Genomic DNA, 24,990 nt, shown 5'->3' on the forward strand with positions numbered 1-24,990 from the left:
TATAAAAATTGATTGAAAATCTATAGTCAATTTTCTCCCTGAACTACTCTTTTCTCTTATCCTGATTCATTTCCTAAAAAAATCTATATCAGTATTGTTAATTACCTTTAATCTAATTTGGCCAAATAAGATATACTTACTGCCATCGACTCAATGCTGACTCATAGCTGTTCCATGTGGGTTTATCAGACTGTAACTGTTTACACAAGTAGAAAGCCCAGTCTTCCTCCTGTGGAACTCCTGGTAGCTTTGGACTGCCTACCATGTGGATCACACACCAACGCGTAGCCACTACACAACCAGGTCTTCATAAATAAGCTATAGAAGAGGACAATTTTTCCTCTTTCTTTAAAGGACGGGCAAGCAGCATAGAGTCGAGCAAAGAAACACATGAGACACTGTAGATAGTAATAAATATTTCAGTTAATTTGACACACATTAAAAAAATATGATTGCATATTTCTTTTAAAAATATGAGTTATGTCAATAGTATAATAAATACATTTAAATAGTTTTAAAATAAATATAAATTAAGCTTTATATTATGAGTAATTGCATTTTCATCATTTTCATTGTGGACGTGGCTATATTACTGTAATAATGATTTTATATAACATCAACAGGATGTAATATACAATTAAGTAGTCATAGTAAGAGGAAAAGAAACAAACTCTAGTATCTCCATAGTATATATATTGAGCATGCCATAATTGGTACATTATCTGACAACATATTTACAAGAGTCACTGCAGGTAAGTGGATTACAACCCAGAGGGATCCCATAAGGCAGAGGAGAACTCCCCAGCAGGGGCTTCCGTTCTGTAATCTTGACCAAAGGAGACTGCCACCTCCTTCTGGTAGGGTCAACTTATTGACCTCTCGGTTAGCAGTCAACTGCTTAATCACTGTGCCACCAGGGACCCTTGGATATGACATTGCATGCTTTAATATTTAATAATTGACATTTTGTACCATATTTATTAAGCTAGTTATTGGTTCTACATGGAATTCATAGAAAACTTTCGCATGACATTAATTACGAAATGTGAAAAAATATGGTATGCATTAAGATCAAGATGCATAAAATACTTCTGAGTTAGAAAAACCAGAGTTGGAAAATTATTTAAGAAGAGTTTATAGTTTTGATATTTAACATTAGGTTTCCTGTTTTGTGTTTGTCAGTATAGTCTTGTTTATATAAAATTTTCTCATGTCTGTTATAATACTCTTCTTAGTGCGACCATTTTATTTTTTCCATCCCACTCTCTCTAGACAGGTATAGATATATACATATTTATATATACTTAGGGTTATATATATGCACATAGAAAATATTTTTACATACTTGTAAATACATGTATGCTACACTGGAAGAAGAGGCAGGTGCATTGTCTTGATGGGGAAAAAATTCTCAGAAGAACCTTCCTGGCCTGTTTTTCATCAATAGTTTCCCATTCTCTTCAAACTTCTTCATAATAACCCTCATGACCATTCTGGGTCCTTTGAGAAACCCTATCAAAAATACCCCTATGGGTCTCCCTAAAACTGTCTCCATACCCTCTGAGTTGATCTCTCTGTTTGGAATCAGTAGATATCCTTAGAAGCTCCTTTGTTTTTTTTTGTAAGGCACCCTAATGAAACAAAAGTATTACTCAGAGAATTTGTCTCCTGATCACTGAGACATGTATGAACACAGTCTGTTTGTAATAAGTCCATGCATAGATGAGCAGGAATCCTAATAGTAATAATTAATGACTTTCATCTATCTATCTATCTATCTATCTATCTATCTATCATCTATCTATCTATCTATCTATCTATCTATCTATCTATCTATCTATTTATCTATCATCTATCTATCTATCTGACGGGGTAACCCCTGTGTTAGTCTGGGTAAACTAGGGAAACAAATCCACATAGACTCATATGTATGAGAGAGTTTTATATAAAGGGTAAGTGTACATTAAGAAAGCATCCCAACCCAGTGCTGTCCAAGACCATAAGTCCAACATTAGCCCATATGTCCAACACCGATCTACAAAGTCCTCCTCAATCTCACAAAACATGCGCAATGACACTGACTGCAGGAGGAAAGCTGAATCAGTGAGCTTATAAGCATCTGGTCTCCACACAGCTGCTCCAGCACCCAGGGCTGCATTGGGGTAGATCCATGTGGTTTCTCCTCAGGGATGTCTTGCAGGAAGTGAGCCTTGCCAGCTGCAGCAGGAAACTGGGTAAGACAGCTGCACCCTGGTCTGACCATAGAGAGCAAGAGACCCGAGAACTAGAAAGGCGAGGCTCACTGAGCCATTTAGTTCTCTGCCCTTCAATTAATCCCACATGTGTTTAATCAGCCAAGTTGGCACAATAAACTTAACTATCTCACCCCCCAAAACCAGAATTTTTTTCAAAGCCATGTATTTAATTTTTTTTACAAAACAGCCTTCTCACCTTCAAAGTACTCTCCATTATACTTAATACATTTTTCAAATCTGAGATTCCATTCTTGGAAACATTTTTGAAGCTAATCTGTTTGGATGGCTGACAGCACCTCCCTTATAATTAGGGTTAAGGAAAGCTAAACATTGGAAAAGCTTAACTATATGACCATGAAGAGCTATAGGTTTAAACTGAGTCTTGGTGGTCTAGGCATTCTGGAGATTAATATTTGGAAATGAGTCTCCTGAGAAGATTTAGAGTTATCCCCGAAGTCTGTGGTCACATATCACTTAAGATATACTCAGGTGCTAACCTGAGATCTTAAAGGGAAGCTAGCAATAGAATTATGAATAAATAAGAACTTTGGTGTTGTAGATGTATAATGATAAGTGTCAATTTTGTTGTCCTCAAAGGATCATTTAGATCAAAGGCCAAGACATTAATTGTCTAAAATAGAAATAGCTAGACCAGGCACTGAAATACATAGGGAAAGAGTACATAATTGTAGAGGAGTATGTTCAGAAAGATTATAGTGAATCTTGAGGGAAGAAAATCCATTTTATTCCTAAATTGCATGTGCACACACACACACACACACTTATTTAAAAGTAAACTACTCTGTTTCCTAGTCTTAGTCAAACTAGAATTGGGGTAAACCTGCAAACAAGCAATCTGTGGGGTTAAAGGGGAGAAGGAACCCCACAAAACATAACAGGTTCGGTAGGCGCAATTGTACAGCGATAATAAGTAGAGATTACAGTAAAGTCATAGTGAGTATGAGAGTTAAAAGATGGAGTCAAGTAATGGAGTCAGACGCAATTCATGGTAGCATTGCTCGTCTCAGCCCCGCTTGATGGTCCTCGTGGAGGGGACTTAGCTGCCAGAGTAGAAGCATCTGCCTTGTCCTCCTCAGCCACCCTCCCATGAACCAGGGAGCCTCCTTATTTATTGCTAACCACGCAACATATTATTTTAGGGGGATACATCACAGCATTATGCATCACAGAGAGGGGCAGTACAATTCATCCTTGAACAGGTCTGATTATTCTGGTGTCTCATACAATAAAACAGACAATTACTATCCTGGGAGGCATGCAAGCCCCCTGATAGCAGATAACAATCTATGTCATAGAGAGGGGTTGTAACATAGGCAATACAAGCAATAGGAGGGGGATGACCTAGGGGTGAATGTGCAATAGTAAGAGGAGGGAATAGGGGGGCATGTGTGGCAAGATGGTGGCCTAAGCTTAGTCATCTTAGAGTGGTCCCAGGCTTGCCTATGGGCACTGCTTCAAGGGAGCAATAATAGAAAGGAATGGGCCCTATTTGTTGTGGGATAAACAGTGGTGTCTGCTTGATCTAGACAGCTGATACCTCTCAGTGAGAATGACTCCCAATCCACTCTTGATGGCTGATGTTAGGGAGGATAACCTCTGACCTACTTTCGCTGACCGCCTAGTGTACAGTCATTCTCAAGACATATTTTTGGGGGAGACAGCTTGAGAGAAATCCTTCTGTTCCCCACAGCAATCAGGTTCTTTCTCTCTCTCCTGGGTTAATATTTGCTTATTTTTCAATGTTATTATTGTTGAAAACCTTTTACAAACTCTTCTTGAAAGAAATGGTAACAATGAAGCAGTAGTTACCATGCTAAGTGTTTGCTATGCTCTGCCACCTGCACAATGCAAGTTTTTAATAAGTCTTAACTCCAATTCTGATGCCTCATTCTTCTTCAGATAGCCTAGTCTCCCAGATTATTTGCTCAGCATGCAGATTGAGTAAATGATAGTGTAATGATACAACATTGATCAATGACCACATCTTGCAGTATTGATTACAAGTTGACATTCTTGTAACAAGACAAATAAGCAACATCATGATAAATGGACAGATTATAGAAGTTGTCAATGACTTTATTTTACTTGGATCCACGATCAACAACCATGGAAGCAGCTGTCAAAAAGGCCAACAACGTATTCTTTCATTGGCAAATTTGCTGCAAAATGCCTCATTAAAATGTTAACAGGCAAAATATCCACATGTACAAAATATCCACATGTACAAACATAGAAAACATTTGGTATAAAAAACATAATAACAGGCAAGGAAGTCACTTTGAGGTCTTGGGTGCACTTAACTGAAGCATGGTGTTTTAAGTTGCTTTGTATGTATGTGAAAGCTGGACCATGTCTAAATATAGGCATGCATGTATGTAAATATATACATATATATATATAAATGATAGGGAAATATCTTTGTACATATATTTATATGTTAAGTATTAAGGTAGCAGACAGACATTGGGCCTCTTTTCAAGTACTCGTTCTATGCAAGAACACTTTGTTCTAATAACCTGGGATTCCATGATGCTCACCTTCCAGACATGATCACTGAAGACAAAATGGGTGAAGCAAGCTGTGGTGAAGAAAGCTGAGGGTGCCTGGCTATCAAAAGATATAGCATCTGGGGTCCTAAAGGTTTGAAGATAAAAAAGCAGCCATCTAGCTGAGAAGCAACAAAGTCCACATGGAAGACGCACACCAGCCTGTATGATCATGAAGTATCGATGGGATCAGGTATCAGGCATCAAAGACCCAGAACAAAAAATCATATCAATGTGAATGAGGAGGAGTGTGGTGTGGAGACCCAAAGCCCATCTAGGCAACTGGACATCCCCTTACAGAAGGGTCATGGGGAGAAGATGAGTCAGTCAGGGTGCAGTGTAGCACCAATGAAACATACAACTTTCCTCTAGTTCTTTAATGTTTCCTTCCCTCACTATCATGACCCCAGTTCTACCTTACAAATCCAGCTAGACCAGAGCATGTACACTGGTACAGATAAGAGCTGGAAATACAGGGAATCCAGGACAGATAAACCCCTCAGGACCAATAATGTGAGTAGTGATACCAGAGGGGGGACTGATCACAATGGTCTACATGTAACCCCCTCCCAGGGGGATGGACAACAGAAAAGTCAGTGAAGGGCGATGTAGGTCAGTGTAAGATATGAAAAAATAATAATAATTTATAAACTATCAAGGGTTCATGAGAGAGAGAGTGGTAAAATAAGGAGCCGATACCAAGGGGTCCAGTAGAAAGAAAATATTTTGAAAATGATGATAGCAACAAATGTACAAATGTGCTTGACACGATGGATGGATGTATGGATTGTCATAAGCGCTGTACGAGCCCCCAATAAAATGATTACAAGCAAGCGAACAAACAAAAATAAAGCTGGACCATGAATAATAAAAGCCAGAAGAGTTGGTGTTCTTGAATTTTGGTGTTGGTAAAGATTATGGAATCTTCCATGGATTACCAGAAGAAGGAACACATTTGTCTTGGAAAAAATACAGCTGCAGGACTCATTAGGAGTGGGGATGGCAAGACTTCACTTCATCTATGGTAGCAAGGTCATTAGGAAGGAACAGGACTTGGAGAAGGGGAGTAAGAGGAAGAGCTTCAGTGAGATTGGCTGACACAATGGTCACAATGATTGTGAAGTTGGCGCAGGACCTGCAGTGCTTTATTCTATCGTACACAGGGTGGCTCAGTGAGGTGAACCCATTGGATGGCACCTTACAACAAGCACAATATTACATTGTTTTACATATCTTCACAGCTATTTTGTGAGATAATATAAAAAAAGGTGTCTGAAGTTGCACAATCAAGTCTCAATTGGTTAAAAGTCTATTTTAAAAATCACTATTTGATTTCTCAGTGTTCTTAGTAACAAACAATCATTCATGTTACTGTATCTTTAAAAAGCAAAGTTCTGATAAAAATCCATTAACTACTTTCAAATATAGCAATCCTCTTGTCCAGCTGTGAAAAGTACTAGATGATACTTATTTGCCATTTGTGTTATTTACGGTCCGTGACTTTTATGGTAACTGGTTCCTATTATTGGTTTCTATTAATGTAAAACATAAGTGAACATAAATGAGGCGTGAATCATTTCTTTTTATTAGCCCTACAGTCTTCACTCAGTGCTTGCAGTAACTCCAGCTGTGTCTTGTTAGTGATAACCTATTTAAAATAGAGATCTTTAAGAATAAGGAATATGATTAAAAATCTTTGTCCATTTATATCCCTTCTCCCTAGTACAACAATAATGGTGAAAGCAAACAATGCCTAATTAATGACATAGCAAAATCTTGAGCAGTTTCTGATTTGTGTTGGGCTTAGTATGATACTAATTATATAACTGGCATAATTGAGTCAGTACTATCGTAACTAGTTAACCAGTAACTAGTAACTTACTAGTAACTTAAACATAGGTTTTGCTGTAAATTACGACAGCACAACTCTGGAATTCCTCGCACTGTATAAATATAATAAAGTGGCTACTGTTGATATTAGGTTTATCAAATAATTGAGTTTCCAATTCTAAATGAAGAATACTTAAAACAATCTGAGAAATGGGGATCACCAATAAAAATATGTGATGTGTCATTCACCTAAAAGCTATAATTTAACTGGAAAAACAAATGCTTTCCAGTGTATACCCCTAGGAGAGTTTAGGAAGCCATGCTCAGAATTTCCTTTTCATAGTTAAAACTATTACAAACAAAACTATGTTTAATGAGATGATTTTTACTTGAGAGAACCTTCCTTGTTGAAGATGTGTGGTATTCTTCTGCCTTATACTTTCATGCTTAAAATAGAATACATTGCTTTAAAAAGTAAATTTAGCAAACCAACGATACTTTGTAGATATGCACCCTCCTTGGTCATCAGTAACCTGTGAAAAGTGTTCCATAATAAAATATTTGCCTTATCCTCTAACTTGTCAGGGGCCCTTCCGTGATGTCGCTGAAGTATTGCAGCAACGCTATAAGCCTTTGGAGCCAACCCTGCGGGTGGAGGAACCGATCAATACTTTACAGGAAGCCAGGGAGTTACTCCGGAGAAAGGAGTGTATGCGCAACATAAATGATAATCTGTGAGTTTTCAGTGCAAAATGGTTATCTATATCATGTTTAGTACCTTAAGTTTATTAATCCTTTCTATTTCCTAACGAAGAGAGGATATTTGTGATAAAAAGCAAAGTAGCTCTGGGCGTACACAGAACCAACCATTGTTTTAAGATGCAAATGTTTTAAGTAAGGCCAATATTGACGACGGACTAAAATCATCAGTATCCGACTGAACTGGAAAAAAAGAAAGAGTGAAATGTCATCTTAAAAGAGATGTGACCACTGTCCACGTGTTTGTAAAGACAATCTCCCTGATGATGCAGTTGGGCATTCCTTTGTATGATGCTCCTCCAATAAGATTCAACAAAAGGATTTTTCTTAACATGGACTAGGTTTCAATGCACAAATTGATATAGATGATAAAAAAGATAGTTTTGTAAAACAGGAGCATTAAAAGAGATTCATTTCTGTATGATTAAGGAAGATGAAAGATGATGTAAAAGGATATTCAAATGTAAATATTATATTATTGACTAAGGACTCAATCCATGTCTTTTGCTAAGGTATTTTTCGTCTCTTCATGCACTATCATCAAGAAAGTTATGTGTCTTATAAATAGATCATTTAAATTCTAGGATGCCTTTATTACTATTATTTTATGATATTTTATCATTAAAATAGTTATCTATTAATAGATTGATAAAACTATTAATGAGTTATAATAGTTTATTATAATAGTTTATTATAAAGGATGCCTTTATTACTATTATTTTATGATATTTTATAATTAAAATAGTTATCTATTAATAGATTGATAAAACTATTAATGAGTTATAATAGTTTATTGTGATATTAGTCTATAGTATTATCCTATGTAATAATAAGGTGCAGTAAGAGGAATAATATCCTATCAAATATTAATATTTATTAATACCCTATGTAATAATAAGCAATATATTATAAATATTATAGTAATTATAATACCATAATACATATAATAATGATGTATTCTATGATAACATTAGTTATTATAATCACAGAATGGTTAAATTAGATAATATAAAGTAATTTTAAATTTTTATAATTATTAATATAAATTATGTGTATTTATTTTTATTTCTATAATATTAATGTATGTATGCAATATTATATTATAAAATAATGCCTTCTATAATTATTTAATATGAACAATGTATTTTATAATTATATAAACTAACATATATAATAATTATTAAAAATGCCATACAAAGAGTGATTTGCTATATACATATATTAAAAAGAACCCTAAAATTGCCCCTGCTGTGCCTACGGGTCCTTGAATAACTTCAGCACTTAGAAGAGGTATATCACATGTATTATTTAGTATGGTGCATATGAAAGTAATCATACATTCCTGATAAGACTCTCAAATACCTAATACAAACTAATACCCTGATAAGCACCTTGAGTAATTTTTATTTCTTAGTAATTACTTGATATATAGTGATTAGCCATACAGTGTTTAACTAATTCTTTTAATAATTATATATAAAGTAGTAAATTATAAAAAACGGAGTAAATTCAATATAAAATAAATAAGAAACAGGAAACTTTTTAAAACATTAGTTTTGGGCAGGTAAATTTATTTTACTAAAGAGAATATAGACTATTAATGTGGCTCACATTTAGTCAAGCAAAGCATGCAATTTAGTGATGACTATCTAAGGAATTATACTACTCAGAATTATGCTTCCTTTTTTAGTGATGCAGCAGTGTATGAAATATCAAATTTAATTTCTCAAATAAATTGACCAATTGATATTTCTACAGAAATACCCATATATGAAACATACTTAAGTATCCTAAGAATTTTCTTTGATAATCTTATAATTTCTTTAAATGTACCTTATGATAATTATTTAATATGATTAATATGTGGTGTAATTAAAAGTCAGTGATTAATACATAATAACACTCGTTGATGCAATAATACACTAATTTTGATGTGATAATATAAAGTATTAGTAAACATCTTGAGTAATGTTGGCCCTAAAGAAAGATGCTCAACTTATCCTTGCTGTATAACTCTTGTGCATGTAAATATATCCAATCCCAATGGTATTGTTGATGACCTATTACACTGAACCTTTCAAACATTGCAAAGTGCTCTTAGGGTTATCAGCCAATCAGGAACAAGTCAAGTTGGGAATGTTAAAGAAATGTTTATAGATTTGAAGCTATCATATTTTTTGCAATGAGATTAAGAAATTGGTTTTAGCAACTGATCAAAGGATAATTTCATTATTCAGTGAATTGAAACACTGATATTTTTATAGTTTTTTTCTGAGATCATTTTAGTTTGAATATAGTAGGTAACAATTACATGGCAAAAGAAATGTTGGCAATTTAGGTTTTATACCTTTGCAAATAATAAGTGTGATAGAAATTTTAACAAAAGGTATTGTCTTACCACAGAAATGGTTTAGAATCTGTCTTACATATATTATAGAATAATATAAACTGTATATATAATATAATAATATTATGTTATTATATATCAATCTACATGTGTATAATAACAAAATTATATATAAATTTACAACACAGCTATAAAATCTTTGTGGACCATCTTATGCAATTGATCCCAATGTTTGCCCGCACAGACACGTATGTGTACACACATATGATAATTTGGGTGAAGGTTCACAGAGCAAATTGTTTTTTCAGTCAACTCATAACTTTTGTAACATTGAATGGAATCCCTGAAATGTGACAGGACTCTTCCCATGTGTTTCCTGTATTTACTATTTCCCTCCAGCCTTCTTTCTTATTGCTTAAAGTCTTCTGCGCTTTATACCTGGGCAAATGCTGCCCTTTTTAATCTCACATGACTAATTGTTACAATAGGTGTGTCACAATAACCTTGGTGTTGTTGTTCACCTTGTCAGTCTTTCTGTCATTTGACTGAAAATTGAGCCATGTCAGTGTGTTCAGTTCCAAGCGTGGTGGGCTGTAGTGCCAGGGGTCGACCAGTCTCTCGCAGACCAGGATGCCCTGTTCAGGTTGTATAGTGTTGAGTTTGGTGGCCTGCTTTTCTCCCACTCTATTGAAGAACTTCCGTTGTGATTCCTTCCAGAGTGGTCCCTCGTGGTAGCCAGGCACCATCTCGTTCTTCTGGCTTCAGCACCACACGGTCCATTAGTCCGTTGTTTCCGTTCATCTATGTGTTCCTTCAGTCTTCTTTGCTTTGGATGGGCGGAAACCGATAAGTCGCAGTCGGTGTCCAGCACAAACTTTGAGATATTAGCCTGTTACCCACCATAGGAGCATGTGGACTGTGGTCTTTGTGGACTGTCTTATGCAGTTGACCTTGATGCACCCTGAGATTATGTTCCTGAGGCACCCATTTCTTCAAGGTGTTTGTTTATCACTAAAAACTTTTGATCAAATTACCTTTTCTGTGCTTTACTGTGTTTATGGATATATTTGCAGCAATATAAATACATGTGTAGAAATAGTCTCTGTCAAACTTGGATATCACCATGGTGTAGTCCCATTTACTGTCCCACACCCATTTAGCTTGTATTTAGATGATTATTATCACTATTATTGCAGGGGCATGTATGTACTGGTATTTATCTTTGTTGCTTTTAGCTCTTGTGCCTTCCGGCATCAGTCTCTGCCTAATTCATTTTGTGCTGACCTCTCTCTCTTATTGTGTGCTGCCTATTGCGTCACTCCAGCAAATACTTGTGCAGCCTCTCATTAGTGGTTTGCTCTCCTTTCTCTGTTCATTCCTGTCAACTTTTAAAGAGTGTTTCTTTCAGTAACAATATAGTTATTATCCTTTGTTAACTTGGCTACCGTAACTTTACTCAGCCTAACTTCCTCGAGGTTCCTCCACATATCAGCTGTTTTATACTGCTATTCTTTTTTTATTCAAAGATATTGTTATTCTTTAATGTATTTCTCTGCCTGCATGTGACAGTTTGCTTATCCTTTCATCCGTTGATGGGCACCTAGATGGTCCACATCTTTTTGCAATGGTGAACAATGCTGTTATGAACATGGCTGTGCGTATGTCCATTTGTGTCGTGGCTCTTATTTCTCTAGGATATACACCTAGTAGAAGGATTGCTGGGTTCCATTGACATTTCTGTATTCACGGTTTTAAGGAAGCACCACATTGTTTTCCACAGGGGTGGCATCACCTGCAATGCATAAGGGTTCCATTCTAACCATAGCCTCGCCAGCATTTGTTTACTGTTGTTTTGAATGTTGCTATTAATGTTGAGGTAAGAGGATTTCTTATCATTTTTGTTTGCATTTGTCTGATTGCTGATGATCACAGCATTTCCTCAGAGGTTTGTTAGTCATCTGAGTGATGGATACTTTTCAGTGATGCATTCCTCTTGCAAACATACCAATTTTATTGGGAGAAATGGAAGACTATATTTTCCATCCAAAGGCCTTAACGAGGAACACCAAGTAAACCTGGGAGGGAAGTCTTTTTTTAAAAATCTGTAGGGCTCAAAGATGACATTGGGTTTGAGGGCTTGAATACATTTGGTTCTTTTGTTGGATAGTCATCGGAACTGTGCAATGTGGTGCACTAAGAGGAAGATGGGCGTTAGACCTAGCTCTCGGTGTGCTCAAATCATGGTGACTCCATTGCACATGCTCTTGGGTAAGTAACTAAACCTCCCTGAGCTTCAATTTCCCTGCCTGTAAAAGGTACAGAAATATTATTTTTAAAGGGGGTAATGTTGAATGAAAGCAGCCCTGTTTGTGCAGTGGTTAAAGTGCTTGGCTGATCATCATAAGGCAGGTGGCTGAATGAGAGTGGCCCACCGGGCACTCTCTGAGAGAAAGGTGTGGCAGTCTGCTTCTATACAAATTATAACCCGGACGTCCTAGGAGACTGCTCTCCTCTGCCCTGTATGGCCAGTCAGCGTGAGTCAGAACCGGCTCCTTGGCAGTAGGTCTGGTTCTGAGGCTTTGCTCTTTCCTGATGACGTGTCCCAAATCAGTAAGTCAAAGTGTTTCCAGTCTTATTTCTAAGGAACATTCTGCATTGATGGCCTGAATAAATGATTATCATTGATATGCTCTGGATTTGCAACGAACACTAATCCTGCAGAACACATCAAAGGAAGGGCAGGAAATCACAGATGCCAGAGGTGGAGTGGATTGCATGCACCAGTTTGGAGGCAGCAAGAAGAAGGACCATGTTTAGAGCCCCTCTATATGCCATACAGGGTCCTAACCTCGTAGAAGGCTCCTCATCAGACTTCTGAAAGACAATCGGCTTTTCAGAGCATATTCTAGGCGGCTTGAGCAATGACAAATGCTTCTTAATAATATGGCAGTTATAATTTATTTAGATATTTTCTTCAAAATGTCTGTAAGAATTAGGCCAATGAAATTTTATACGTAGATTTTGGGATTGGGGAAGTTCTTCTGGAAGTCATTTTAAAATATGGATTTGTTCTTTTTCTTCTTTTTTTTTTCATGGTAGCATGCTCACCTCAGCCCCGCTTGGTGGTCCTCGTGGAGAGTGGGGGAGGGGCAGGAGGACAAGGGGAAAGGGAACAAGGGAGCAAGGACAGGAGAGGAGAGTGGAGCCAAAGAGAGGTCAAGGGAGGAGTCAAAAGAGAGCAACTTGTTTTTTTTCTTAAAGTAACTCATTCTATTTTCTCACACCTGTTTAATTCTTTATTCACACATTGATATTTAGAAACCTAGGAAATTAAATAAGCAATTAACAAACAATTGCCAAGTGCCCCCTATGTGGTACTCTAGATATTTTAGGGCATATTAAAAATGGAGTATTTATTGATTCAGCAATGTTTGCATGTCAGGAATTTAGCAATGAATAAAACAGATTAAGTCCCTGCTTTCATAGAATTTACCTACTTCTAACTTGAGACCTACCTAGATAACCTAATAAAATTCTGAATAAAAATTACCTCAGTAATGCCTTTGATTTGTTGTTAAATGTATGTTCAAGACATATGTGCAAATATATATGCATACACATATATTAACATGAAATTTTCTCTGGAGGATGTTCTCAACAGAGAAATAATTGAGTTGGATCCTATGAATGAGGATTTTTATTATGTATTTAAATTGTGATTGGATTGTGTCCCCCCCAAAATGTGTGTTGTAAATCCTAACACTGATACCTGTGGTTTAAAATCAAGAAGGATTGCATTCTTTGACCATGCATATTCAATCTGTGTGCTGAGCAAATAACCTGAGGAGCTGGGCCATGGGAAAACATGGCATCAGGATGGGAGGAAGTCTCAAACAACTTTTGGCTTGCAGATGGCATAGTCTTGCTGCGGAAAGTGATGAGGACCAGAAGCACTTGTGAAGAACAGAGACTACAAAACATCTTCTTTCTGCTTGGGCCCTTGGTATCAGCTCCTCTTTTCTTGGTTTGAAAATGATGATGGCAACATACGTACACATGTGCTTGATACAGTTGATGTATGGATTATTAATAAGAACTAGCTGTAAGAGCCCCAATAAAATGTTTTATTAAAAAAAAAAGAAAAAAGAATAGAGACTACAGCCTTCAGCATGGATTACATTTTAACATAAAACATTAGAATCCTTAAAACTGGAACAGTATCCTCATAAATGGAGAAAATATTGAACTTGTCAAGGATTTCATTTTATTTGGATCTGTAGTCAATCTCCATTGAAACAGCAGTCAGAAATGCAAATGACGTATTGTAGTGGGTGGGTCTGCTTCAAAAGACCTCTTTGAAATGTTAAAAAGCAAAGATATTACCTTGAAGACTAAGGTGCCCGCACCTTAGTAAGCCATGGTATTCTCAATCACCTCATCTGCATGAGAAAGCAGAATAACAAATACAGAACACCAAAGGAGAAATTCATGCCTGTTGTCCTATTGTTGAAGCATATACCAGAGAGCTTGCCAGAGAGGCACAGAATTTGTGCAACCCAGATCCCCTTTAGACATGTACTCCAGCTGATAGCAAGGAGCACCGGAAAGAAGGAAGGTTCTAGAGTTGGTTGTGACGATGGCTGTGTAACTCTTCTTGGTGTGCTTAAACTGTTGAATTGTAGGTGGACTGTGTCCCAATAAAAACGGTTTTGAAAAGAAAAGTGTGGACGGTTAGACTTCATCTTAAGTACTTTGGACACGTTATCAGAAGGCATACGTCACCTGGAGGAAGGACATCCTTTTGATAAGGTAGATGGTCGGGGGGAAAAAGAGGGAAAACCAGTAAAATAAATTGACACCTCGACTTCACAATAGGCACATACATTGCAAGAAGAGTGCGAATGTCGTCTCACCAGACACTATTTTACGTTGTTGTACTTAGGGTTGCTATGATTTGGAATCTACTTAAGGGCCCCTGATGGCAATAACATAACTGCAGATACAAGCCCATGTGGGAACAGGATCTCCTTTGCTATGTTAATGAAGTCTTAGTGTGTTAGGTATATTGTACACATAACCACTTTTGAGATATAAAAGCTGCTGATTAGGGAGAGAAGCCAGCAAGCACAAAGAAAGGTAGAAACCCGGTACAAAGAAGCTTCAAGGAAAACGACAGAGGCTGCGAGAAAAGTTGAGAGAAGGATTCTTTCCCCAGTGAGTGAGAAAACCTTGTTCTAGAGCCAGCGACTTAAATGCAGAAGTGTAGCCTTCTGAAACTGTGAGGAAACAAACACATTTGTTCATTCAAGTCCCTCGCTTGTGGTATTTCTGGTAAGCAGTACTAAGAAACGGAAACAGATTGTTATGAATCTTATGGTTATGAGAAAGCAGCAAAGAGAATTAGATAAAAGCGGGCTGGGATATAAGGAAATAGTGGTAGAAACATTCCCAGGAAAGGATGAATCTGACAGGGATTACTGCACATGGAAGAAGCCCTGGTGTTATAGTGGTTAGGAGTTGAGTTGTGATCTGCATGTTCGGTAGTTTGAAACTACCAGCTGCCTCACAGGACAGATACAGGGCTTTCTACTCGTGTAAACAGTTGCAGTCTTGGAAACCCACATTGGGGGTCCCTATTAATTGACATTGACTCACAGTGGATTTGGAAGGTTTTATTTTATTGTATGTGTGTTGGGGGTGGGGGTGGGGGCGGTAGGGCAATCTGGGAAAATCTTGTGAAAAGATTCAAATCCAAAGACCATTAGATTTATCCCCTAGGTAATGGAAAACCATTTAAGGCTTTTGAAATAGTGGATGTAAAAAGAATACATATTTGTAGATTATGCAACAGATGTATTTAAGAAGAACTTAAACCCACTAGGAGATTATTGCAATAATTCTGGTGAGAGGTAATTAGATCACACTACGGTTGTAACAACAAGTCAATCTTTCTGCTTCACCTTGTTTTCTTCTTTCTCTCTATAATCTCTGAGTGATCACTTCTACTTGAGAGACTACATCCACTCCCTCCATGCCAATGCTTTTCCACTTGAAATCTCTTAGGATTTGACTGCTGCATACCAGGTTTATGCTTTCAAGTGCCATCTCCACTCTATGACCTACATTCAGTATATCCCAAATTAACCTGCCTCTTCTTGTGTTGAGTGAATTATAGTACCAGCTATCTGCCTAAGCCAGGGTCTTGTGAGCTACCTTATATCCTTCTCCAGTGCCCTCCATGCGCTCTTAATCCTCAAGTCTTATCTAGTCTTATTAGACTGGATTCCTCAAATTCATCCCCTTTTTCCTTTCTGCTATGACACCATTCTTTAAGACACTAATAAGTTCTTTCTTTCCTGGCTGCCTTTCTCTCTGATGTAGTCAGCTTTCATCCTTCAGAACATCTACAATACCAATGCTAGAGAAATTAGATCACTCTATTTACTCAAGCAAAGTACTTTTTAATACTCTATTATGACCTCCCGGATACATCTTAATTTTGCATTACATGACACAGGGCCCTGTCTCAACGGATCCAGGATTATCTCTTTAGTTAAATCTCCATCATTCTCCATGGGGACCTATCCCTTTGGGATACTGAACTATTTTTAGTCCTCTCAATGACCCCATGTGCTCTCTTTTGTCTAAAACTTCTTAACTTCCTTCATTTACTCACTTTGCTCAAATCCACATTAAGAAATTAACATAACTTTCTCTTGATTTTTTTGTTAAAATTGAGATAGCAGCACATTTATTGTATAAACTTTGAGTGTTATAAAATGGCAGGTTGCTATTCATATTTCCTGGAGGCAACCATTAATCATCAATTTCTTGTGTGTTCATGCAGATATTTTGTTTTCATGCGTAACTACGCATGCATGTACACACACATGAACATACACACACACAAGCATTCTTTCTGATAAATATTTCCTATGTGGAGTGCTTTCAGTGTGACTAGAGAGAATTTCAGGGTTTAAAATTTTAGAGAAGCAAATTTTAAAGAATATTTTCAGATTGATGGTGGAAACATACAGCTTGCTAAAATGAAATGGGAAACAGGTCATCATTACTACGAAGTAGAATAACATGAGTATGAGAACCATGAAACGTAATGTTTAATTTGTCCATCAAGATGGCAGGAGATGGAATGGGGTGAGTGACCATAACCCTCTCTATGGGATCCTAGAAAGTCTTGTGAGAGGTACCACCGCCCTGTATGTTATCACCTCAATTGATGAACTGTTAGCACACTGGCTTAATCCAGGAGATGAAACTTCTGCAGACTCTAAAATTGCCTAAAATAGGCGGGAATTAGGACTTTGTAATAGTAATCGGTGCCAATCAGTCTGTACAGATTTCCAAATCAAGGAGCTATCTGGTTAAACTAGACTTGGATGTTTAGACTAATCTGATGCTAGTTAAAATTGGGGGAAATTGGGGGCCTCCGTCGATTTAAATTCATCTACAGATGTAGAGTATGCCACACAGAGGATTAAAACAATACATGTATGACCAGGGTTCAAGTTTTCTATGAAGAACAATTTATTTAAACCTATATAGGCTTTCATTAAGTTTCTGAATAGAAACACTTCAATAACTGTGTATCCACCTTTTTGAAATACCAGGTACATTTTCTGGTAGTTATTCAGAGTTAGTGAAATGAGAAGCATTCTGTAAACATTATAGCAAAGACCTAACAACTGGGTCAATTTAGCTTCTTCATTTTCTGGAACTAATGAGAAATGTAATTTATGAATCTTGTTCATTTGCCTACATTTCTCTCAACTTAGCAACCTAGTGGATCCTCTAGTAAATGCTGAATTACTCACTTTTAAACATTTAACATTTTGTTTCTATTTGAGTATCAGTATCATTACACAGACATTTCCATATGAAACATGTTATGAGAGAGCTTAAAAAAGATACCTAAAAAATAGTTTTTCAAAAAGGGCATTTTCAGAAGTGGGTGCATAGAGATGAGATGTGATTGTGTTTATCACTACTAAATAAAGAAAGCCACCTTGAACTCATCTCAAAACTTTTCTGACTTGTATGATTTATTTTGCAAACATTTTAGACCTTTGTGATGTATGCATTTTCTGAACTGTTATTGTATTATGGTAAATAGGGAGTATCATATAGTTTCAGATAATGGTTTCTTAACAATTCAACTTTTAGTTGTAACTCTTCCATTTATTTTAATTACTAGCACAGTGTGCAACATTTATTAATCAGCAGAGCCTTTTTAAGTTAAAATACTAAATTAGCTAACCCCATTAACACAGACTACGCCAAACAAGCGGTAACCGGAGAGGTAGTTACTGTGAAAATCGTATTATACATGTGGGTGCTCTAGGGCACAGTGAAGCATGATTACCCTCTTTTATCCAGTCTTCCTCTGCCTCTCCCAGCTCATTGCCAGTAGGAATTTACAAAGTGCTGCCTTCATTTTTCCAGCTTAATTTTTCTAATGAAGTTCTGGTACTTTATAACACTGGGGATATAGATAATAAGCCTGTGTATAATTAAGAAGTTCTAGAGTTTATCTACAAAAGAGCCCTTTATTATGTTGGCTGTACAGCAAGAATTGCGCTCTCTTTTTGTCCACTGCTTTCTGTAGAAAAAAAACTATGATAGAAGTCTCTTCTTATGGGCACATAAATCTAAAGAAGCATAAGATTTCAAGCCTGGACATAGTTGTAATAATAGAATACATTTAGTGATATACCTGAAAATATTACATATACATTTAGTGTATGCAATCAACATTAAAAGACATCTGTATTCTTGTTAATTTATGCATAGGTTTTATTATAGTAGAGACACTCTTTCTAGCATATGACTAATAATGTTTAACATATGCTTAGTAAATGTTTGCCAAATCCGCAAATGGAATAATCTCCTTTGTGAGACAGTGGTTCTTTATACTCACTTCTTTATATCAAGGTGGCATTTATATGTGTCAGCCCCTTAAAATGTTTTCTTCATAGCTCCTAAAAATTCTCATCTAGTTATTACTTTATGGTTCACCAGTGTGAATGGGGTCAGAAACAGAAGTTTCCCAGGCACAGCAAGGACAGTGGCACAGAGAAGGAGGCATGGGAAAAAGCCATCTCCATGGGAAAAACTGCTATCTCACAGAGGCTTCAGAGTGCTAACTGGGTATCTTATGAAAGCGTCTCTCCTAGCTTTAGTACCCCATGAAAAAAAGGCAGAGGATGAGATGAAAGTGTAGGTTGGAGCCAAACTAAAAAAACTCTTGTGTTCCTTGTTAAAGTACTATCCTGTGTCAACATAGTGTAAAGCCAACCCAGTGTTGTCAGATCTTTAGTGATACCAATAGATAGTCAGCTTCAACAGACCACTTTGCCACCTGTACAGAGAGTTAAGAAACAGAAGGGATAGAGACTAAAGCCAATTAGAGACCAAAACATACTCCAATTCATAGATTTTTTTTAAAAGACTCAAAATAGATCAGGGGCAATACCTGTAGAAGAAAAGAGAAGGGGTTAGAAACCATTTTATACATAAGATCAACACAATTTAGGTCAAGGGCACAGGCGCATTTAGAGATTCCTTAGGTGAAAATAACACAGATTCAGAAAGGGGAGAAAGGGGGAGCTGATCATAATGATCGACATATAGCACACCTTTGTCCTCAGGGGGATGAACAACAGAAATGTGGGTTAAAGGAGACAGCAGACAGTGTAAGATACAAACATAATAATGATTTCTAATTTGTCAAGTGTTCACGAGGATGGGAGGGTGAGGGAGAGAGGGAAAAAAGAGGAGCTGATACCAAGGGCTCAGCTATAAAGTATAAAGAAAATGTTTTGGAAATGATGATGGCAACGTTTGTACACATATGCTTGATACAGTTGATGGTATAGATTGTTAAAAGAGCTGTAAGAACCCCAAATAAAATGATTGAAAAAAGAAAAGGAAAGGAACAAAGATTCAGGAGACCCAAGAGATTAAGAGTGTGTCTGAAGCAGCACATTAAGGAATCCTATCAAAATATGAGGAGCTAAAGAAATACTGCCCTAAAATAACCCTCTTGGGGACATGGTTCACGACCTCAACCTTCATCTCTAGTGTCATCTTTTCTCGTCACAACTGCTCCTTCTTCTCTACTGAGGAGCCTCATCTGCTGACGTGTCATTTCTTTCCCACAAGTCTTCAGGGTGCTCCCCGTTGTCAGGTCTCTCCAGGCCTGAGTCAGCATAACCTTCGAGTTCTACACCCACAGCTAATTCTGTTTGTCAGTTTCAAGTCCTCAAAGAGAATTAATTTTGTTCAATTTCCATGATCAAAGTAGTTCACACAAATCATTAGCTTGAAACTCAATGGACACTACAAGATTTGTGTTAAAAATGACACATGCTATATATATATGGATAGATGATAGATAGATAGGTAGATAGATAGATAGATAGGTAGGTAGGTAGATGATAGATAGATGATGATAGATAGATAGATAGATAGATAGATAGATAGATAGATAGATAGATAATAGATAGATAGATAGAGATAGATGATAGATAGATAGATAGATAGATAGATAGATAGATAGATAGATAGATAGATAGATAGATAGATAGATGATAGCTGTGGAACATAGTTTGATGAAGTGTCAGAAGATGAAAGTCTTGAATTGGAAACCACTCAAAATGCGACTAGGAAAAAACTGCGTCCTCAAAGTAGAGTCAACCTTAAGACATGGTTTCAGCAAAGTTTGGGGGATCATTTACTGGTGGGACATGACTCAAAATAAGAAAAATAGTGGCACATATCCATCAAATAACTAGAATGTGAAATGGACAAAGTATCTATCTAGGAGAAGTGGAAGCTATCAAAAATAAAATGATATGCATTAAGATTGGTAGCCTAGACATTGGTGAGTTGAAATGGACTGGTATTGGCCATTTCAATCAGACAATCATAGGATGTTATGGTAGGAATGACAAAGAGGAACAGCATCACATTCAGCATAGACAAAAACATTTCAAGGTCTGCCTTGAAGGATAATTGCTTAATGTGATAGAATAATCTTAATACACATACAAGAAGGACCAGATTACAAATTTACTGTTCAAATTTGTATGTCAACCACTAAAGGCAGTTATGAAGAAACTGAAGAACTGTACAACATCTTCAGTCTGAAATTGATCTAATTACTGGTGATTAGAGTGCAAAAATTGAAAACAAAGAGGAATGATCAGCAGTTGGAATATTTTATATCTGCTGATAGAAAAGAAGCTGAAGATCTCATGATAGAATTTTGCAAAACCAACAGCTGAAAAAGAAAGGATTAAGGCCACAAGGTACAATATTAAAGCATTCTATGGGAAAAATATGACATGATGGAGGAAGTGTCAAATGAAGATGGAAGGAATATTCAGAATAATTGTAACCCAAAAAAATCCATCAATATTCAACCATTTTAAGAGGTAGCATATGATCAAGAACCAATGATATTGAAGATAGAGGTCCAAGCAGCACCAGAGGCACTACAATAAATAAGCCTGCAGGAATTGATGCAATGCCAATTGAAATGTTTCAAAAAATTTCTGTAGCTCTGGAAGCATTCCCTCCCCTATCCCAAGATATTTGGAAGACCACTAGATAGCCAACAGAATGATATCCATATTTATGCCCATTTCAAAGAAAAGCAACCTAACAAAATGCAGAATGATTTAACAAGATCATCAATATCCCATCCAGGTGTAGTTTTGTGGAATTTAATAAAAAATGGTTGCAACAGTATATTAACAAGGAGGCTATTCTAACTCATAGAAACCCCACATGTATCACAGTAGAACTGTGACCCATAATGTTTTCAATGACTGATTCAGAAATAGATCCCAAGATAGTAGCTGAGTGCATTGAACCATTCATACCACTCAGGGACTCCAAACAAGATAAAGGGAAACTTTAAAACAAGTCAGGATTTGAGTTATGCCCACTTAGCAACTTAATTCAATGCATTTTGTCATGTGCTATATAGAAGGATAAAGGAAAATTGTTTTGCCTAGGCTGTGACTGTGGTTGAGTTGATCCTGAGTCATACTGAGCCTATAGGGTTTCCTGGATTGTAAGTCTTTACAGAAATAGAGTGCTGTGTATATTGCTTTTGCGGACCAGCTAGGGGGTTCAAATTGCCAACCTTGTAATCAGCCACCAAGCACTTAGCTAACATACCACCAGGTCTCCCAAACCATACTCATTGCCATCAAGTCAAATCTGACTCGTGGAGACAGAGAATGATAAACTAGAGGGAGTTTCTCCCAAAACCTATGGCAGAGCTTGTGTCATGAAACACCTTCTAATGTGGAGTCTACCCTTAGCATCTCAGCAGTTAGAAAACACCAGAAATTTAATAAGAGGACATTCTTTTACCACTCTGACCAGTAAAAGGAAAAGGAGGTGTAGCCAAGGATTTTCTCCATAGGGAGAAATCCAAGGTGATGCCTTATTTTCAATCGCCTCATATGCGTGTGAAAGTTGGACATTGAATAAAGAAGACTGAAGAAGAATTGGTACACTTGAATTGTGGTGCTGGTGAAGAATATTAACATTTCTAAAGTACTGCTAAAACAGCAAACAAATCTACCTTGGAAGAAATACATCCAGAGTGCTTCTTAGAGTCAAGGATGGCAAGACTTTGCTTTACATGCTGTATTAGTCTAGGTACTTTAGAGAAACAAATCCATAGCAACTCATGTATAAGAGAGTTTTATGTAAAGAAAGTGTGCATCATGAAAACATCCCAACCCAATGCTACCCAAGCCCACAAGTCCAACATTAACCCATTAACCCAGCACTGGTCCACAAAGTCCTCCAACTCACAAAACAGAGGCAATGATGCCGACTGCAGGAGGAAAGCTGAGTCAGTGAATGAATAAGCATCTCAGCACTAGCAGGGTTCTCCACACGGCTGCTCCAGCACCCAGGGCTGCATCGGGATAGGTCCATGCGGCTTCTCCTTGGGGATGTCTTGTAGGAAGTCAATCTTGCAAGCTGAAACAGGGAACTGCTAAGGCAGCTGCACCCTGGTGCGACCATCACAAAGCAAGAGACCTGAGAACTAGAAAGGCGAGGCTCACCACCCATGTATCCCTCTGCCTTTCAATTAGCCCCACATGTGCTTATCGGCCAGGTTGGCACAATTAACTAACTCACATGCTTTGGACATGTTATCAGGAGAAACCAGGACATCACGCTTAGTAAGTAGAGGGACAGTGGAAAAAGAGGAAGACCCTCAAGGAGATGGACTAAAAATAGTGGTGCAACACTGGGCTCAAGCACAGGAACAATTGTGAGGACGGCACAGGACCAGGTGTAGTGTTGTGTGTAGAGTTGATAAGAGGTGGAACAGACTTGACGGCACCTAACGACCGAACAACAGCTTAACTTACAACTGGAACCTCTTGGAAGACCCAGAGAAACTACTTCAAAGAGGCTCTGAGGGAAGATCTTCTTTTTCCAGATGCCACCAATCTAGTTCCTTTTCACATATGTCTTCCCCATGTGTGCTTTCTTTTTTATAATTTGTACTGATTTTTTATAATTCATAATTGATTTGTTTAGGACACACCATTTGTAAAGATATTAAGTACACAAGAGGTGCCTTTAAAATGCTATTTAAAAATGGAAATTTTCCATAAAAGTGTTAGAACACCTTGGTATATTAGATTTAGCTGGGATTTCGGTCTGTTAATACATACATGATAAGACTTTTTCATTCAGATGCTGGAGGTCTTGAAAGTCTGTTATTTCTAAAATTTTCCATTTAGACTATGCTGTATGACAAAGTAAAAGCCATTGAACCTCTTATAGTCTTTTTAATGAAATGGTCAGTTGACCTGATTTATTTTCTTAAGAATGACTATAATTATTAATTAGTCCTTATTAATTATTCATACTGAAATGTTAGAACACAAGTCAATGTATTTCAAAAGCAATTGGCATAAATTATTTATATATTTCTAATTAAGTGTTCTCTTTAAAATCTTTATCTTTAACAATCTATGATAAGTTAATGAGAGCTGAGGTGTCTGCTAATAAGACCAGGTATATACTGGATATAACTCACTACACCAAATAGTAAGGTCACTAGCCTTCTATATTATAATAATAATTAAAATATTAGATTCCAATGGCATATTTTTTCAAGCTGTGTACTTTTATAAAACATGAGAATTTCTTATAGTTTGTTGATTAGTTTCTTAGATTAAATCAACTTTCTTCATATTTTGAATATCTATTTTTTTCTTCTTTCAAAACATTTATACCTGGGGATATTTGTTTGTCAAATTAAGTTTAATACTATACTAGCTGTGTTAGGCTGGGTTGACTAGAGAAACAAATCCAGGTATAAATGGATGTATAAGAAAGAGCTTTATATTAAGGATTAATCCCAGAACAGTCCAACTCAAGTCCTTAAGGCTGATACTAGTCTGTAAGACACTCTTCAGACTCACGCACCCACATGTAGTGATGCAGAATGTAGGAAGATCACAGGCCGGTGGGTGCAGAGTTGAGTGGATCCACTGGCGGTGGCAGCTTCACAGGGTTCGCATGGGTCTCAGCATGACTCAACAACAGAAAGGTGGAGGTGTGTGTGTGTGGTGGGGGGTGTCCAGAGAGCCATTCATGTTGGTTGTACTCCAAAGGAGGGCTTAAAGCTGCGACATGATTGACAAGCTAAACTCCACCTATATCTTCTTACAAATGCCATGTTGACACAAAAAACCTATCACACTAGCCTATAGTAGATAGAGTTGCTGAGTCTCCCATACTTTCAATGCTCTTTGGCAGCACCATAAGTCAAATGTATCAATTCTTTTGGGGACATCCTTATTCATTTTCCAAATTTCACATGCATAGGAGCCAATTGAAAATACCACGGTTTGGGTCAGGTACACGTTAGTCCTCAAACACTTGCTCTTCAACACTTTAAGGAGGTCTTGTGCAGCAGATTTACCCAACACAGTGTGTTGTTTGAGCTCTTGACTGTTGCTTCCAAAAACATTGATTGTGGTTTCAAGAGAAACAAAATCTTTGACAACTGTATTCTTTTCTCTGTTTATCATGTTTTTACCTATTGGTTATGAGAATTTTTATTTCTTTAATTGAGTTGTAACCTTGAAGTTTCAAGCAATGCTGATGGTGCCCAGCTATCAAGAACTATAGCGTCTGGGGACTTAAAGGCTTGAAAGTAAACAAG

General features: G+C 37.0%; 1 protein-coding gene across 1 annotated transcript in view; it reads left to right on the plus strand.

Annotated features, from left to right (window-relative positions):
• SPATA17 (spermatogenesis associated 17) overlaps positions 1 to 24,990 on the plus strand; it is a 285,944-nt gene that overhangs the window by 162,205 nt on the left and 98,749 nt on the right. The window contains exon 8 of the mRNA XM_004700147.2: positions 7,238 to 7,386. Coding sequence (XP_004700204.1) covers positions 7,238 to 7,386 — 149 coding nt within the window. The remainder of the gene's footprint in view (positions 1 to 7,237; positions 7,387 to 24,990) is intronic.

Source organism: Echinops telfairi, unplaced genomic scaffold (assembly GCF_000313985.2).
Source record: "Echinops telfairi isolate 266 unplaced genomic scaffold, ASM31398v2 ScPeMD7_7424;HRSCAF=8462, whole genome shotgun sequence".
NCBI lineage: Eukaryota > Metazoa > Chordata > Mammalia > Afrosoricida > Tenrecidae > Echinops > Echinops telfairi.